General features: G+C 53.0%; 2 protein-coding genes across 2 annotated transcripts; both read left to right on the plus strand.

The window, feature by feature from the left end:
- Positions 1–1,505: 1,505 nt before the first annotated feature.
- On the plus strand, positions 1,506–8,009 carry Rrp9 (ribosomal RNA processing 9, small subunit (SSU) processome component, homolog (yeast)). Its single transcript, XM_013028211.1, has 14 exons — positions 1,506–1,597; positions 1,828–1,916; positions 2,715–2,827; positions 3,254–3,321; positions 3,424–3,465; positions 4,061–4,187; positions 5,138–5,262; positions 5,369–5,461; positions 5,892–5,992; positions 6,100–6,234; positions 6,316–6,378; positions 6,801–7,026; positions 7,204–7,277; positions 7,844–8,009. The coding sequence occupies exons 1-14, from the start codon at positions 1,511–1,513 to the stop codon at positions 7,935–7,937; spliced, it is 1,437 nt and encodes a 478-aa protein (XP_012883665.1). The 5' UTR covers positions 1,506–1,510; the 3' UTR covers positions 7,938–8,009.
- Positions 8,010–13,542: 5,533 nt separating this feature from the next.
- LOC105994504 (IQ domain-containing protein F1-like) lies at positions 13,543–13,851 on the plus strand. The gene has a single exon (XM_013028047.1). The coding sequence runs from the start codon at positions 13,543–13,545 to the stop codon at positions 13,849–13,851; it is 309 nt and encodes a 102-aa protein (XP_012883501.1).
- Positions 13,852–14,511: the final 660 nt, after the last annotated feature.

A 14,511-nucleotide genomic window follows, 5' to 3' on the forward strand; every position in this document is an offset into this window, starting at 1 on the left:
CTTCTTCTTCTTCTTCTTCTTCTTCTTTTCCTTCTGCTGCTGCTGCTGCTGCTGCACTGTGGACTTCTGTTTTGGAGCCATGGCTTTCCCTTAGATTGGGGGTGATGAGGGGATGGGGGAGAGGGGCCTCTTCATGAAGCTACCACCAACTCGACCCACCCCAGCCTTGCCCTTTTTTTGGGGGTGGCAGATGTGTATATGGGGAAGAGTTACCTCTACTTCCTGCTACCTAGATCAACCCCTTTTCCAGCTCTCTGTGCCCCAGATCTACGCCTTTCTCCAAGTCAGAAGCATCAGGTCAGGACCCATCCAGTCTTCCCATTCAATCAAGAAAAAAGAGGCTGTCTCCCTTCTCCTCCTCCAGATTTCCAGGGTGCCCTGGAGTGAGAGGGAAAGTGAAAGGAGAATCTCCTCTAGGCACCTCCTCCTCCCTGTTCCAGCCAGACTCTCCCTCCTTTGTCAGGGAAGCTTGGGGACCTGGCTTGGTTGCTGGGCTGAGTCATACCAGCCATGGGGGGGGGGGAAGATAGGCATTACTTCTGGGTCAGATCGCCTTTTCCTAACCTACTTAAGAGATCTGGGGTGCCGGGCAAGGTTCCAGTGTGTTGGCTTGGTCCTGCAGAATGGCTATGGACAATCTCACAGAACAACTCACTGGGGGGGGGGGGAGGAAGGGGAACTGCTGTGTGCACCTCCCAAAGGGTCTGAAATCCTTCTCTAGCAACTTCCCACCCAACTTTTTGAGGCTGGGCTCAAAGAGGGAGTTCCTCAGAATGGGGAGAAGGAGGACCAGGAGGAGGAGGAGGAGCAGGAGAAGGAGAGGGACAATGACCAGGGTGTAGAATTCCAGCTGTTTGGCCACTAGTGGGGTGAGCCAAGAGGCCCAGGCAGCCAGGCCCAAGTTGGTGGCCTGGTCCACAGATGGAGGGACACACAGTGGACATCTCCAAGGCCCAGGGCCCCTCCTGATGTTGCTGGTCAGTCCACGGCGTAGCAATCATTTGCCCAATGACCTTGGCCTTCAGGTAGGGATTCTGGGTCGGCCTCATTCCCTGGATCTTCATTCCCCCCCCCCATCTCCCTGCCCCCCCATCCCGTCCCCCCCTTTTCCCTGGTCCCCGCCCTACAACACTTGGAAACTTGGAAACCCGCATCTCTGCGGCCTCCCAGCGGCCGCAGGGCGCAAGCACAAGAGAAGAGAGTCTGGATCCAGGCTGCCAAGTCAGGCAGACGCAAGACGCATGCGCCTCGGGGCTCCAGACGGAAGCGCTTGGGGAGAGGCTTTCCAGGGAGCCTATCAGAACGTCGGCGGGCGTGGCCTCACGCTTCTGTCCTATGAGAGCTCGGGGGTGTGGCCGACTCGGTTGGAAGACCCAATGGAGATGGGGGAGGCGGGACCCGATGGAGCGTGGGAGCCAATGAGGGCGCGGGGTCTTGCCATGCGGCCGGAGGCGCAGCGGCCGCGTGAGTGCTCTGGCAGTGGCGGCGGCGCGCTGAGGCTGGGCGCATCATGTCTGCGGCGGCTGCAGCTCGGAAGCGGGGAAGGTCGGGCTCGGGGGTGGGGGCCGCTGCGGGGGCCGGCAAACGGCGGAGAAAGGTGAGCATCCGGTGCTCTTCCAGGGCTGGTGTGGATCTTGGATCGCGTTTCCCGGGGCAGGCTGCTGGTCTTGGGGTCGGGGCCTCCTCCTGTTGGCCTCACTTGGCCCCGGGCCCGATCTTGGAACTGTGATCTTGGGGATCACAGTCATGAGCAGTCACGGCTTTGGGGGGGGGGTCTCTGGGTCGATTCCGGGGTGGCCCACGACAGGGACGCATGTAATTTCCCAGGCCGAGTCTGCTGGGGACAGGGGCAAAGCCAAGGCCAAGGGTGGCGGCAGGATGAATGAAGAGATCTCAAGCGACTCCGAGACCGAGAGGTGAGCTGCTGCTGTTTGTCACCTGGTGCCAGGGGAAACTGAGGCCCAGGATGGTGAAATGGTGAGGCCGGACAGAGCTGGGCAGAGTGTGGGATCCTCTCTGGCCTTTATAGTGTCCAGAGTGTGGCTCTTGTTATTTTTTTTAAATCTCCCCTTCCTACACATACATCCAGTCCCGGGACTTGAACTCAGGACCTGGGGGCGCAGTCCCTGAGCTTCTTTGGCTCAGGGCTGGCACTGGACGACTTGAGCCCCAGAGCCACTTCTGGCTTTTTCTGTGTATGTGGTACTACGCAAGCACTCTACCACTAAGCCACCTTCACAAGCCTTTTGTTGTTTTCCTGAATTGGCACAATTCCTAGGTTTGTGTGTGTGTGTGTCTTTTTTTTTTTTTAGACAGGGTCTTGTTCTGTAGCCTAGGCTGCCTTTACATTCATGATCTTCCTGTCTTAGCTTCCCCCAGGCTGGGATGATAGGTAGCAACCACCATGTCTAGCGATTCTTGGGTTGTTGAGACAGGGTCTCAGCTTTGTTATCCTGAATGGCCTGGAGACCTGGATGAAGTCATCTTCCCACATCAGCTTCCTAAATAGGTGAAAATATGGGAATGTGACATTGTCCATTGCATCCTTTCTGCCCTTTCCCATGCCAGGCACTGGCTTTACTATTGGGAACAGAGATGAACAGGCACATTAAGAGGAAATGTGTTGCTGGGCTCCAGTAACTCCCACCTGTAATCCTAGTGGTGAGAATTGCTGGATGAGCCCCTTAAACTCCCCCCTCCCTCCCTGCCTAAAGCCTGGCTCCGAAGAGGACAGAGGAGGTGGAGGAGGAGGAGGAGCTGGAAGAGACCGCACAGGAGAAGAAGCTGCGCTTGGCCAAACTCTACCTTGAACAGCTCAGGCAGCAAGGTGAGTCCTGAGAACTGAGGATCCTGGTTTGAAACCCGCCCATTCCATAAAGAGACTCTTTATTTGCCATTAAACCAGCAAAAGGCTCAAGTTCGGATAGTGCTAGACTTGAACAAAAAGGCTAAGGGAAGCTGGAGGCTGGTGGCTCAGACCTGTCATCCTAGCTACTCAGGAGGCTGAGATCTGAGAATGGAGGTTCCAAGTCTGTGAGCCTCTTTTATCTCCAAAAACAAAGCTAAGGGACAGTGCCTACACCCTGAGTTCAAGCCCTAGTTAAGAAAATCCTTCCCATTTGCCACAGTAGCCTGAACTTCCTGCATGCCACAGCCATGTATTTGAGACCCAGCCTGGGGTGGGGTTAAGAAAGGCAAGGGACCCCCCCCCCCCCAAGCCTTGGATTACATAGACCGGTGTGTATTTGCACAGAGGAGGAGAAGGCCGAGGCCCGGGAGTTTGAAGAGGACCAGGTGGCCGGGCGTCTGAAGGAGGATGTGGTAAGTGTTGGGGGGACGGAAGGGAGGATAGGTTGGGGAAGGTTGGGAGAGGGGCTTGGTCCCGCTCTCCTGGACCTCAACTCCTCTTCTCTCTCCATGTAGCTTGAACAGAGAGGAAGACTGCAGAAGTGCGTTGCACGGGAGGTAAGAGGCGGAAGAGCTTGGTAGGGGACACTGGGCTATGGGGTCTTTGCTCTGCTATACAGCAAACGCATGAACAGATACGGTGGAGTTAAAGGTCATTGTTTATGTGTGTGTTTTTGCACGTGGGGAGAGGGAGCGTGGCTAGCATTAGGACTTGAACTCAGGGCTAGGGCCCTATCCCTTATTCACTCAGGGCTGGTGCTCTACCACTTGAGCCACACCTTCACTTCTGGCTTTTTGAGGGTTCCTTGAAGATAAGTCTCACGGACTTCCCTGGCCTAGGCTGGCTTGAAATCTGGATCCTCAGATCTCAGCCTCCTGAGTAGCTAGGATAACAGGCGTGAGCCACCAGCTCCTAACAGGGTTTAAGGGCCATATGCAGTAGCCCCCTTTTTTTTTTTTTTTAACCAGTCCTGGGGCTTGAACTCAGGGCCTAGGTTAGCACTGTACTACTTGAGCCACAGTGTCACTTCCAGCTTTTTCTGTGTTATGTGGCACTGAGGAATCGAACCCAGAGCTCCATGCATGCTAGGCAAGCACTCTACCACTGAGCCACCTTCCCAGCCTCAGCCACCCATCCTTTATACCTGTTCAGATCCAGACCCCAGACCCTGCTGCCATTCGAGTGCTACGAGGCCACCAGCTCTCCATTACGTGTTTGGTTGTTACCCCTGATGACTCGGCCATCTTCTCTGCTGCCAAAGACTGCACCATCATTAAGTGTGAGTGACGGCTTGGGTGGGGTATCTGGAGGGGGGGGGTGGTCTGAGGAGAGGGGGGCCTCATCTTGACATACTGAACTGTGATAAGGGAAGCATGTAGAGGTAGATTTGCTACCAAAAGAGCCGTGTTGGCTCACGCCTGTCACCCTAGCTACGCAGGAGGCTGAGATGTGAGGATCATGGTTCAAAGCCAGCCCGGGCAGAAAAGGCCCCACAAAACTCTTTATTTCCAATGATCCACCAGAAAACCAGAAATGGCACTGTGGCTCAAAGTGGTAGAGCACTCTCCTTGAGCTGAAGAGCTCAGGAACAGCACCCAGGCCCCATGTTCAAGTCCCATGGACTTTCCTGCCCAGGCTGGCTTCTAACCTTGATCCTCAGATTTCAGCCTCCCGAGTAACTAGAATGATAGGAGCAGCTTCATTTTCTTTTTAACTTTTCCCCTTTGCTTTCCTTCCCCATCTCTTTTTTTCCCTTTTCTCCTCAAGAGTGGAGAGTGTGCTCTACCACTTGAGCCAAAGTGCTACTTATGGGTTTTTTGGTGGTTCATTGGAGATCAGAGTCTCATGAACTTTCCTGCCTGGGCTGGCTTTGAACTGTGATCTTCAGATCTCAGCCTCCTGAGTAGCTAGGATGACAGGCATGAGCCACCGGTGCCCTACTCCTAAGCTTTCTATTTGTTCAAGGCTAGCACTTTACCACTTGAGCCACAGTGCCCACTTGCAGCTTTTTCTGTTTTAAGTGGCGCTGAGGTAATCGAACCCAGGGCTTCAGGCATGCTAGGCAAGCCCTCTACCACTAGGCCACCTTCCCAGCCCAGTGTAGAGCATTTTCCATAATCCAATTTCTACATTTATCCCTTGATAAAAGGATAGAACTTTTCCCACCATCCCTTCTTGCTCTCCCAGATTTCCCATCTCTCTCTCTCTGTCTCTCCTCTGGGTTGCTAGGGAGCGTAGAGAGTGGACGGAAGTTGCACGTGATACCTCGAGCCAAGAAGGGTACAGAAGGACAGCCAACTGGGCACAGCACCCATGTCCTGTGTATGGCCATCTCCTCCGATGGCAAGTACCTGGTAAGGCTGGGTTGGCACTGGGCGTGTGTGTGTGTGTGTGTGTGGCCCAGGTGGGGAGGGAGGGGGGTGCTATGTACCTGTGGCCATTTTGTCCTGATCCCCACAGGCTTCTGGTGACCGCAGCAAACTCATCCTCATTTGGGAGGCCCAGAGCTGTCGTCACCTGTATACCTTCACAGGGCACCGGGACGCTGTGTCGGTGAGGATCTGGGCCTTGCTTGGAGGGTGTTTAGTGGGGACAGACTTCGTTTCCCATTCTCTGAGCGTTTTTGTAACTTGTTGTTGTTCTTGTCGGTCGTGGGTTCTTGAACTCTGGGCCTGGGCGCTGTCCCTCAGCTCTTCAGCTCAGGGAGAGCGCTCTGCCACTTGAGCCACAGTGCCACGTCTGGTTTTCTGAGTGGTTCATTGGAGATCAGAGTCTCATGGACTTTCCTGCCCAGGCTGGCTTTGAACCGCGATCCTCAGATCTCAGCCTCCTGAGTAGCTAGGATGACAGGCGTGAACCACTGGTGCCTCGCTTAGGCTGGCTTTGAACCGCGATCCTCAGATCTCGGCCTCCTGAGTAGCTAGGATGACAGGCGTGAGCCACACTGGCCCCTTCTGCCATTCCTGTCTCCCCACTCCCCCAGGGTCTGGCGTTCCGCAGGGGCACCCACCAGCTCTACAGCACGTCCCACGACCGCTCGGTGAAGGTGTGGAATGTGGCCGAGAACTCCTACGTGGAGACGCTGTGCGTGCAGGGCCGGGGCGGGAGGGGGGGGGGCAGAGGGAGCGTGGCTGGGCGGGGCTGGGTCTCAGCAGCATGACCTCTCCTCCTCTGCCCTCCCTGCTCCCCAGCTTCGGGCACCAGGACGCCGTGGCCGCACTGGACGCCTTGAGCCGGGAATGCTGCGTGACCGCCGGGGGCCGGGATGGGACCGTGCGCGTGTGGAAGATCCCCGAAGAGTCGCAACTCGTCTTTTATGGCCACCAGTAAGGTGGCCTGCCGCACCAGATGGGTTCTTGGGGGTGCAGGGCTGGGCCACGCCCCCCTCAACGGCCTCTCTTCCCCAGGGGCTCCATTGACTGTGTCCACCTGATCAACGAGGAGCATATGGTGTCGGGCGCTGATGATGGGTAAGGGCTGGCTTTTGGGTAGGGCACCCGCCGCTCACACCTGTCATCCTAGCTACTCGGGAGGCTGAGATCTGAGGATCGTGGTTCAAAGCCAGCCCAGGCAGGAAAGTCTGTGAGACTCTGATCTCCAATAAACCACAAGAAAACTGGAAGTGGCGCTGTGGCTCAAGTGGTCGAGCGCTTGCTTTGAGCTGAAGAGCTCAGGGACAGCGCCCAGGCCCAGAGTTCAAGCCCTACGACCGACAAAAACAAAAACACAACCAAACTGGCTCTTGGATGTCTGACCACTTGGGTCAGTCCTGAACTTGCTTTGTGTCATTTCCCCACTGTGGGAGCAGGGGTAGTTTGATCTCTCTTGCTCCGTGCCTCTCTTTCTGTCCTGTCCCTCCTCCGCCACCCACTGACCGCCCTCCTACCCCCAGCTCTGTGGCCCTGTGGGGTCTCTCCAAGAAGCGGCCGCTCGCCCTGCAGCGGGAAGCTCACGGGATACGGGGTGAGCCTGGGCTGGAGCAGCCCTACTGGGTGTCTTCAGTGACTGCGCTGCTCAACACAGACCTCGTAGCTACAGGCTCCCATGACTCCCGTGTACGTCTTTGGCAGTGCGGGGAAGGCTTCCGGCGATTGGACCACGTGTGTGACATCCCATTGGTGAGCGGGCCTTGATCTGATCTCTTGGCACTGCCCCCCCTCTCCCCCCTCTGCCCTGGGAGCCCTGACAGGGATTTTGGACCCCCAAGACCTTGGAAGGTGGGAGATGTTGGGGGACACTGGTGGATTGGGGTGTTGGGATATCTCACCCCATCCTTTTTTATTTTTCCCCCATAGGTGGGCTTTATCAACAGCCTCAAGTTTTCCAGCACTGGGGACTTTTTGGTGGCCGGCGTGGGCCAGGAACACAGGTTTGTGATTTTTCCCTCCTTCCTTCTCTGCCCTTGACCCTGGGTCAGAGGGCAAGGCTGGGCAGCCCGTGGAATAGGAAGAGAAGAGATTGTTGGCATTGGGTAGGAGTATAGGACAATCCTGGGGCTTGAACTCAGGGCCTGGGCACTGTCCCTGATCTGCTTTTTGATCAAAGCTAGCACTCTACCGCTTGAGCCACAGCGCCACTTTTGGCTCTTCGGTTATTTATTGGGATAAGAGTCTCCCAAACCAGGCTGGGAGGGTAGCTCAGTGGTAAGAGTGCTCACCCAGCATGCATGAAGCCCTGGGTTTGACACAGAAAAAAAGCCGGAAGTGGTGCTGTGGCTCAAGTGGTAGAGGGCTAGCCTGGAGCAAAAAGCAGCTTAGGGACAGTACACCGGCCCTGAGTTCAAGCCCTAGGACTGGCAAAAAAAAAAATAGGCTCAGAAACTTTTCCTGCCCAGGCTGGCCTCAAACCATGATCCTCAGATCTCAGCCTCCCAAGTAGCTAGGATGACAGGCCTGAGCTGCTGCCGCCTGGCTCAGCTATCCCTTTCTCCTGCAGGCTTGGCCGATGGTGGCGACTCAAAGAAGCCCGGAATTCAGTGTGCATCATCCCCCTCCGCAGGACCTCAGTGCACCCAGCCGCCGGCTCCTGACACCCTGCACCTCCTTATTTAAATCCTGTCCAGACCCTGCCCCTCTCTTTGTATTAAAAGCCTTCCATTTTGAGGCCTTGTCTCTTGAAGCTTCTGGAAGGGAGAGGTCGCAGGTGAATTGCGTTGGGGAAGGGCAGAGCTCTAATAGATTTTCAGCCCTCTGCTAGCCTCCGGGCCTTTAGTCTTCTCCAAAAGAACTTGTGGTGGCCAGGCGCTGGTGGCCCACACCTGTCATCCTAGCTACTCAGGAGGCTGAGATCTGAGGATCACAGATCTGGGTAAGGAAAGCCAGTGAGACTCTTATCTCCAATGAACCACCAGAAAACCAGAAGTGGCGCTGTGGTTCGAGTGGTAGAGCGCTCGCCTTGAGCTGAAGAGCTGAGGGACAGCGCCCAGGCCAAGTTCAAGCCCCATGATAGACGAAAAGGAACTCGGGGTGCTCTCTCAGCTGGCTCCTCCCAGCTTCCTGTCCCCCCTCAGGGCTTGTCCTTCCACTCCCCCAGCCAAGAAGCCACAATTGTTTGTGTCAGAGCTGGCACCGCACAGGGGTGGGGGGCAGGGGCTGCCTGTGGGATCAAGCTGATGACAACTGGTCTACCTAGGGAACTGGTGGGGTTCGCTGTGTGGGGACAAGGTCAGAATTGGGAAGTTCCCTGTCCTAATACTGAATGACAGCCAGGCTGTATCCTATGTCAAAGCCAAGGACCCTGCTTAGAAAATGTGTCAGAGAAATGCTTTCCTTCTGGCCACCAGTCAGTCAGTCACTTCTGATGTAGGGTAAAGCCCCGGAGAGGAGGGGGAGAGGAGGGGTGCAGGGGTGGGCTGAGGCTCTTTGGTTTCTGCGGGACAATGAACAGGGTGTGTGTGTATGTGTGTGTGTGCGTGCGTGTTCATGTTCGCACATGCATGCATGCTGGTCCTGGGGCTTGAACTCAGGGCCTGGGCACTGTTCCTGAGCTTTTGCTCAAGACTAGTAGCTCTACCACTTGAGCCCTGCACACTACTTTCGGTTTTCTTGTGGTTTATTGGCGATAAGAGTCTCACAGACTTTGCTGCCCAGGCTGGCTTTGAACCAAGATCCTCAGTTCTCAGCCTCCTGAGTAGCTAGGATGACAGGCATGAGCCACCGGCGCCCAGCTTGGCTTTTTCTGTTTATATAGTACTGAGGAATCAAACACAAGGCTTCATCTATGCTAGGCAAGCACTCTACCACTAAGCCAGTCTAAGATTTCCCTTTAAAAAAAACAAAGAACTGGACTAGGAATGTAAAAAACCAAACAACTGGGAATGTGGCTTAGAGGTACAGTGCTTGGATAGCATGCATGAAGCCCTGGGTTTGATTCCTTAGTCCCACACACAGAAAAAGCTGAAGTGGTGCTGTGGCTCAAGTGGTAAGAGCGCTAATCCTTTTTTTTTTTTTACTTCCGGTCGTGGGGCCTGAACTCTGAGCCTGGGCACTGTCCCTCAGCTCAAGGCTAGCGCTCTACCACTTGAGCCACAGCGCCACTTTCAGCTTTTTTCTTTTTTCTTATGTGGTGCTGAGGAATCGAACCCAGGGCCTCGAGCATGCAAGGCAAGCGCTCTACCACTGAGCCACCTTCCCAGCCCAAAAGCGCTAATCTTTAAAACAGTATATGAGTACAAGGTGTCTGACAACATTGTTACCCATCTCTCTTAACCCATCCCTTCTCACTTTTCTTTAATTGAGATTAGGTGATTACATAAATTTCACATATTTCACAATGGAATGGTCATACTTAAAGTCACAAACACATTTTAACCTTCACAAGGCACATTGTCATGATCATGGTCTACACAGCTGGTGACTTCTATAAACTTTGACAATACTATTTCTTCCCCATCAGGTGATGTTTCCATTTCTTTCCTTTTGCTTAGTGTAGGCTGTTCCGTCTTTTCCTCTCATTCCTCCCTTCCCATTGCTGTCTTTGGGTTGCTTAGTTCTTTTCCTTCTATGTCCAGTGTCTACCACATATATATATATATATATGGGTTAAGAACATGAGTCATTTAGCAATGATATGACAAAATGAATGGCTGTCCTTTGTTTCTTGAGTCCTGTTTGTCATATCTTCGTGCATTTTGGCTTTAGCATGCACATATCAGGGAGACCCTATGCTGTTTCTTTTTTTTTTTTTGCCAGTCGTGGGGCTTGAACTCTGGGCCTAGGCACCGTCCCTCAGCTCTTTAGCTTAAGGCGAGCGCTCTACCACTTGAGCCATAGCACCACTTCTGGCTTTTTCTGCTTATGTGGTGCTGAGGAATGGAACCTAGGGCCTCATGCATGTAAGGCAAGCTCTACCACTGAGCCACCTTCCCAGCCCCCTGTTTGTCTCTTTGTTCTTGGCTTACTTGGCTCAAAATAATTTAGAGCATTAGTCTTCAGCAAAAGGAGGCTCAGGGACAGCGCCCAGGCCCGGAGTTCAAGCCCCATAACTGGACCCCCTCCCCCCAAAAAAAGAATCTCAATGGACTTGGCTGCCCAGGCTGGCTTTGAACCACCAGAGCTTAGCTAGAGGCTGACAGAGGGCCCGGGACCCTCCTCACCACCTGACCCCGAGCTGATCATGTATGGCAGAGAGGAGAGTGACACTTGGGACAGCTGCTAGCTCTTCTCCATCAGCTCCTTTGTCCTGCCTCTTCCTGTCTAATTCACCAATCACAGTTCTGTTGCATTTCCAGGCCCCTCCCCTCTTTAATTTCCCCAACCCTCTATCTGGTTGCTGTCCAGTTCTTAGTGCTGAACTCCATCTCTACACAGCCCAGTCACTTCCTGCTCACCTCTCCCCCTCAACCCCATACGGGGACATTGGGCACTGGGAAAAGTAAATAAAGACAGGACCTGCCCCCAAGGAATGGGGGAATGGTCTTTAGAAATCTCTAGGGAAGCAATCTGGCTCAATTTTACATAATCAAATCCATCCGTTCATTCAGTGAGCAGTTCTTTTAGTATTTGCTAGGTGCAGAGTTTAACTTCTAGAGACAAGAATGAGGAAACTCAGGACTGGAGGTATGGCTCAAGTGGAAGAGTGCCAGCAGTGAGCAAAAAAGCTTAAGGGACAAACTGGTCCTTATGGGCTCACACCTGGAATCCTAGCTACTCAGGAGCTGAGATCTGAGGATGGAGGTTCAAAGCCAGCCCAGGCAGGAAAGTCTGTGAGACTCTTACTAATCCCAGAAAAAGCTGGAAATGGTGTTGTGGCTCCAAGTAGTAGAGCACTAGCCTTGAGCAAAAGAAGCTCAGGGACAGCGCCCAAGCCCTGAGTTCAAGCCCTAGGACTGGCAAAAAAAAAAAGGGACAATGTCCAGTCCTTGAGTCCTCACCCCAGTACTACAACTACTAGTATTACCGCTGCTACTAGTAGTAATAACCTGCAGAAGAGTACCTGCCTATCAGTCATGAGGCCTTGAGTTCAAACACCAGTAATGCTAGAGGGGAAAAAATACTTGGATATACTTAATCAGTAATATGTTATTATTTTTAATAGTAATATTATGTAATATCTTAATGTAATTATGTAAAATCTAAGTTACAAAGGTACTGAACATCACTAAATCAATTCCCTATTAATGGATATTTAAATTTTGCCATTAAAAGCTATTACCAATGACTGGCTAACTTTTTTTTCCTTTTGGGGCTTGAACTCAGGGCCTGGGCACTGTCCCTGAGCTTCTTTTATTTATTTCCTTGTTGGTCATGGGGCTTGGACTCTGGGTGCTATCCCTGAGCTCTTCAGCTCAAGGTGAGCACTCTACCACTTGAGCAACAGCGCCACTTCTGGCTTTCTGGTGGTTCATTGGAGATCAGAGTCCCAAGGACTTTCCTGCCTGGGCTGGCTTTGAACCATAATCCTCAGATCTCAGCCTCCTGAGTAGCTAGGATGACAGGTGTGAGCCACTGGCCCCTGGCCCTTGAACTTCTTTTGCTCAAGACTAGAATTCTACCACTTGAGCCACAGCACCACTTCTGGTTTTTCTGTGTATATGGTACTGAGGAATTGAACCCCGGGCTTCATGCATGCTAGGAAAGCACTCTACCACCGAGCCATATTCCCAACCCTGGCTATCTTTATATACCTTCAACTCAATGGACTGATACTTCTGATACCTTGGCTTTCAGACCAAATCTTTGCCCATTTATGGTAGAAGAGAATGGGTAATTGTTATTTTCCCCCCTTGGGGGGGAGCAGCCTCCACTCTTGGGAGCCATTTTGATGTTTTTTGGGTTTTTTTTTTGGTCCAGTCGTGGGGCCTGAACTCTGGGCCTGGGCGCTGTCCCTCAGCTCTTCAGCTCAAGGCTAGCACTCTACCCCTTGAGCCACAGCACCACTTCCGGCTTTTTTTCTTTTTGCTTATGTGGTGCTGGGGAATCGAACCCAGGGCCTCAGGCATGCAAGGCAAGCGCTCTACCACTGAGCCACCTTCCCAGAGCCCCCGTCTTGGTGTTCTGTGTCATAGTTGTTCTTATGACATCATGGGTCCCCTTGCTCTCCTCTCTCTCCGTCCCATGCCAAGATTGAAGGAACAGAAACCCAAGGGGATTTGAACCATCTATGCCCATTCCACAGGTGACCAATGGTGAGTGAGAGAGAGACAGACATAGCAGCTTTGGGGAGAGAGAGAGAGGACTTTGCGAAGCCCTGGGAGGGAGCTGGGGATGTGATGGAGATGGACAATGTCCTCACTCTTCCTCCCTCCCCCCCCACAACTATTGATTGTAGGAGGTAGATCAACTTGAAAGAAAAGATGTTAATAAACCTCAGCAGGAAGAGTCAACTGGTCTACCCTCCATACCCAAAGCCTCAGAGAAGCAGTTGAAGGTAGGAGGAGCCATGGCTTTGGGGCCATGGAGTTTGTGCCTGATGCTCTTTGCATGGTCCTGAGCTAACAACAGAAATAAATAAACACAGGCTGGGGGCTGGTGGCTCACATCTGTCAATCTAGCTACTTAGGAGGCTGAGATCTGAGGATCACGGTTCAAAGCAAGCCCGGGCAGGAAAGTCTGTGAGATTCTGATCTCCAATGAACCACCAGAAAACTGGAAGTGGCGCTGTGGCTCAAGTAGTAGAGTGCTACCCTTGAGCTGAAGAGCTGAGGGACAGCGCCCAGACCCAGAGTTCAAGCCCCACGACTGACCAAAAAAAAAAAAAAGAAATACCCCAGTTATGTTTCTTTCTTCTTTTTCTTTTTGGTGGCAGTCCTGGGGGCTTGAACTCAGGAGCCTCGGCACTGTCCCTGAGCTCTTATGCTCAAGCCTAGAGCTCTATCACCTGAGTCACAGCTTCATTTCCACCTTTTTCTTGCTGCTTCATTGGAGAGAAGAGTCTCCTGGGCTTTCCATCCCTGTGGGGCTGGCTTCGAACCATTATCCTGAGATCTCAGCCTCCTGAGTCACTAGGATGACAGGTGTGAGCCGCCAGTGCTGGGCTTGTCTCTCTCTCTCTTTTCTTCTTCTTGCAAGTACCCAGAGAAGCAGGAAGAAAATACACCAGTGGTAAAGATTCAGGCTTGGTGGAGGGGGGTCCTGGTCTGCCGGACGCTACTACACGCAGCACTCAGGGCCTGGATTATCCAGAGCTGGTGGCGGATGGTGCTGTTGAAACTCACGGAGAAGAGGCGACAGGTGATCCTGAGGACCTTCTCTCGGGAGGAGTGGGCAGCGGTCAAGCTACAGTCGTGGGTCCGCATGTGGAGTGTCTGCCAGCGCTATCGTCGGCTGCTCCAGGCTGTACGCATCATCCAGGCCTATTGGAGGAGTCATGTCTATGCATCTGGGGGTGTCATCAAAGGTCACTATCGGATCTCGGACAATCATCTGCAGCTCAAGTTGGAGATCTTGCTGGGTTCGGGGTCTTGCATGCTATCTGAGTGTATTCCCCTACCCATAAAGCAGTGAAGGGGGCTTTTTGTAGACTTTTGTTTCACAAGTGTCAAGGCAGAAGTAGGTCATAGGAAAGACTTAACATCCCGAGCAGTCCTAGCTCTGAGCAACTGGGCCACGCTGGGATTCTGTCTTCTTGCCCTGCTGGGGCTAAATCTTCCTCCTTTGCTTCTCCTCCTGTTCCTTTCTTCCTTCTTCCCATTCTCCCCTGCCCCTTTTTTTCTTTGCTGCTGCTGCTGTTGGTTGTGGGGCTTGAACTCTGGGCGCTGTCCCTCAGCTCTTCTGCTCAAAGCTAGCGCTCTACCGCTTTGAGTCACAGCGCCACTTCCGGTTTTCTAGTGGTTCATTGGAGATGAGTCTCACGGCCTTTCCTGCCCAGGCTGGCTTTGAACCAAGATCCTTAGAGCTCAGCTTCCTGTGTAGCCAAGACTATAGGCATGAGCTATCAACCTCTATCTTCCTTTTTGTGCTAGTACAAAGGATTGGACTCAGGATTTAGAATTTTCCTTTGGGTTTTTTTCTCCCCCCTTAAGGCTGGTGCTCTACCACTTGAACCACACTTCCACTTCTGATATTTTGTCAGTCATGAGGCTTGAACTCTGGGCCTGGGCACTGTCCCTCAGCTCTTCAGCTCAAGGCTAGTGCTCTACCACTTGAGCCACAGCGCCACTTTCG

Source organism: Dipodomys ordii, unplaced genomic scaffold (assembly GCF_000151885.1).
Source record: "Dipodomys ordii isolate 6190 unplaced genomic scaffold, Dord_2.0 Scaffold107, whole genome shotgun sequence".
Classification (NCBI taxonomy): Eukaryota; Metazoa; Chordata; class Mammalia; order Rodentia; family Heteromyidae; genus Dipodomys; species Dipodomys ordii.

What these genes read in the sequence shown, in the direction of transcription:
- Rrp9 (XM_013028211.1), top strand. Translation starts at nt 1,511, where the DNA reads ATGTCTGCGGCGGCTGCAGCTCGGAAGCGGGGAAGGTCGGGCTCGGGG. An exon ending in CTCGTCTTTTATGGCCACCA is followed by an intron (nt 6,235 to 6,315) that starts GTAAGGTGGCCT and finishes TCTCTTCCCCAG; the next exon opens with GGGCTCCATTGACTGTGTCC. An exon ending in ACGTGTGTGACATCCCATTG is followed by an intron (nt 7,027 to 7,203) that starts GTGAGCGGGCCT and finishes TTTCCCCCATAG; the next exon opens with GTGGGCTTTATCAACAGCCT.
- LOC105994504 (XM_013028047.1), top strand. Translation starts at nt 13,543, where the DNA reads ATGGTGCTGTTGAAACTCACGGAGAAGAGGCGACAGGTGATCCTGAGG.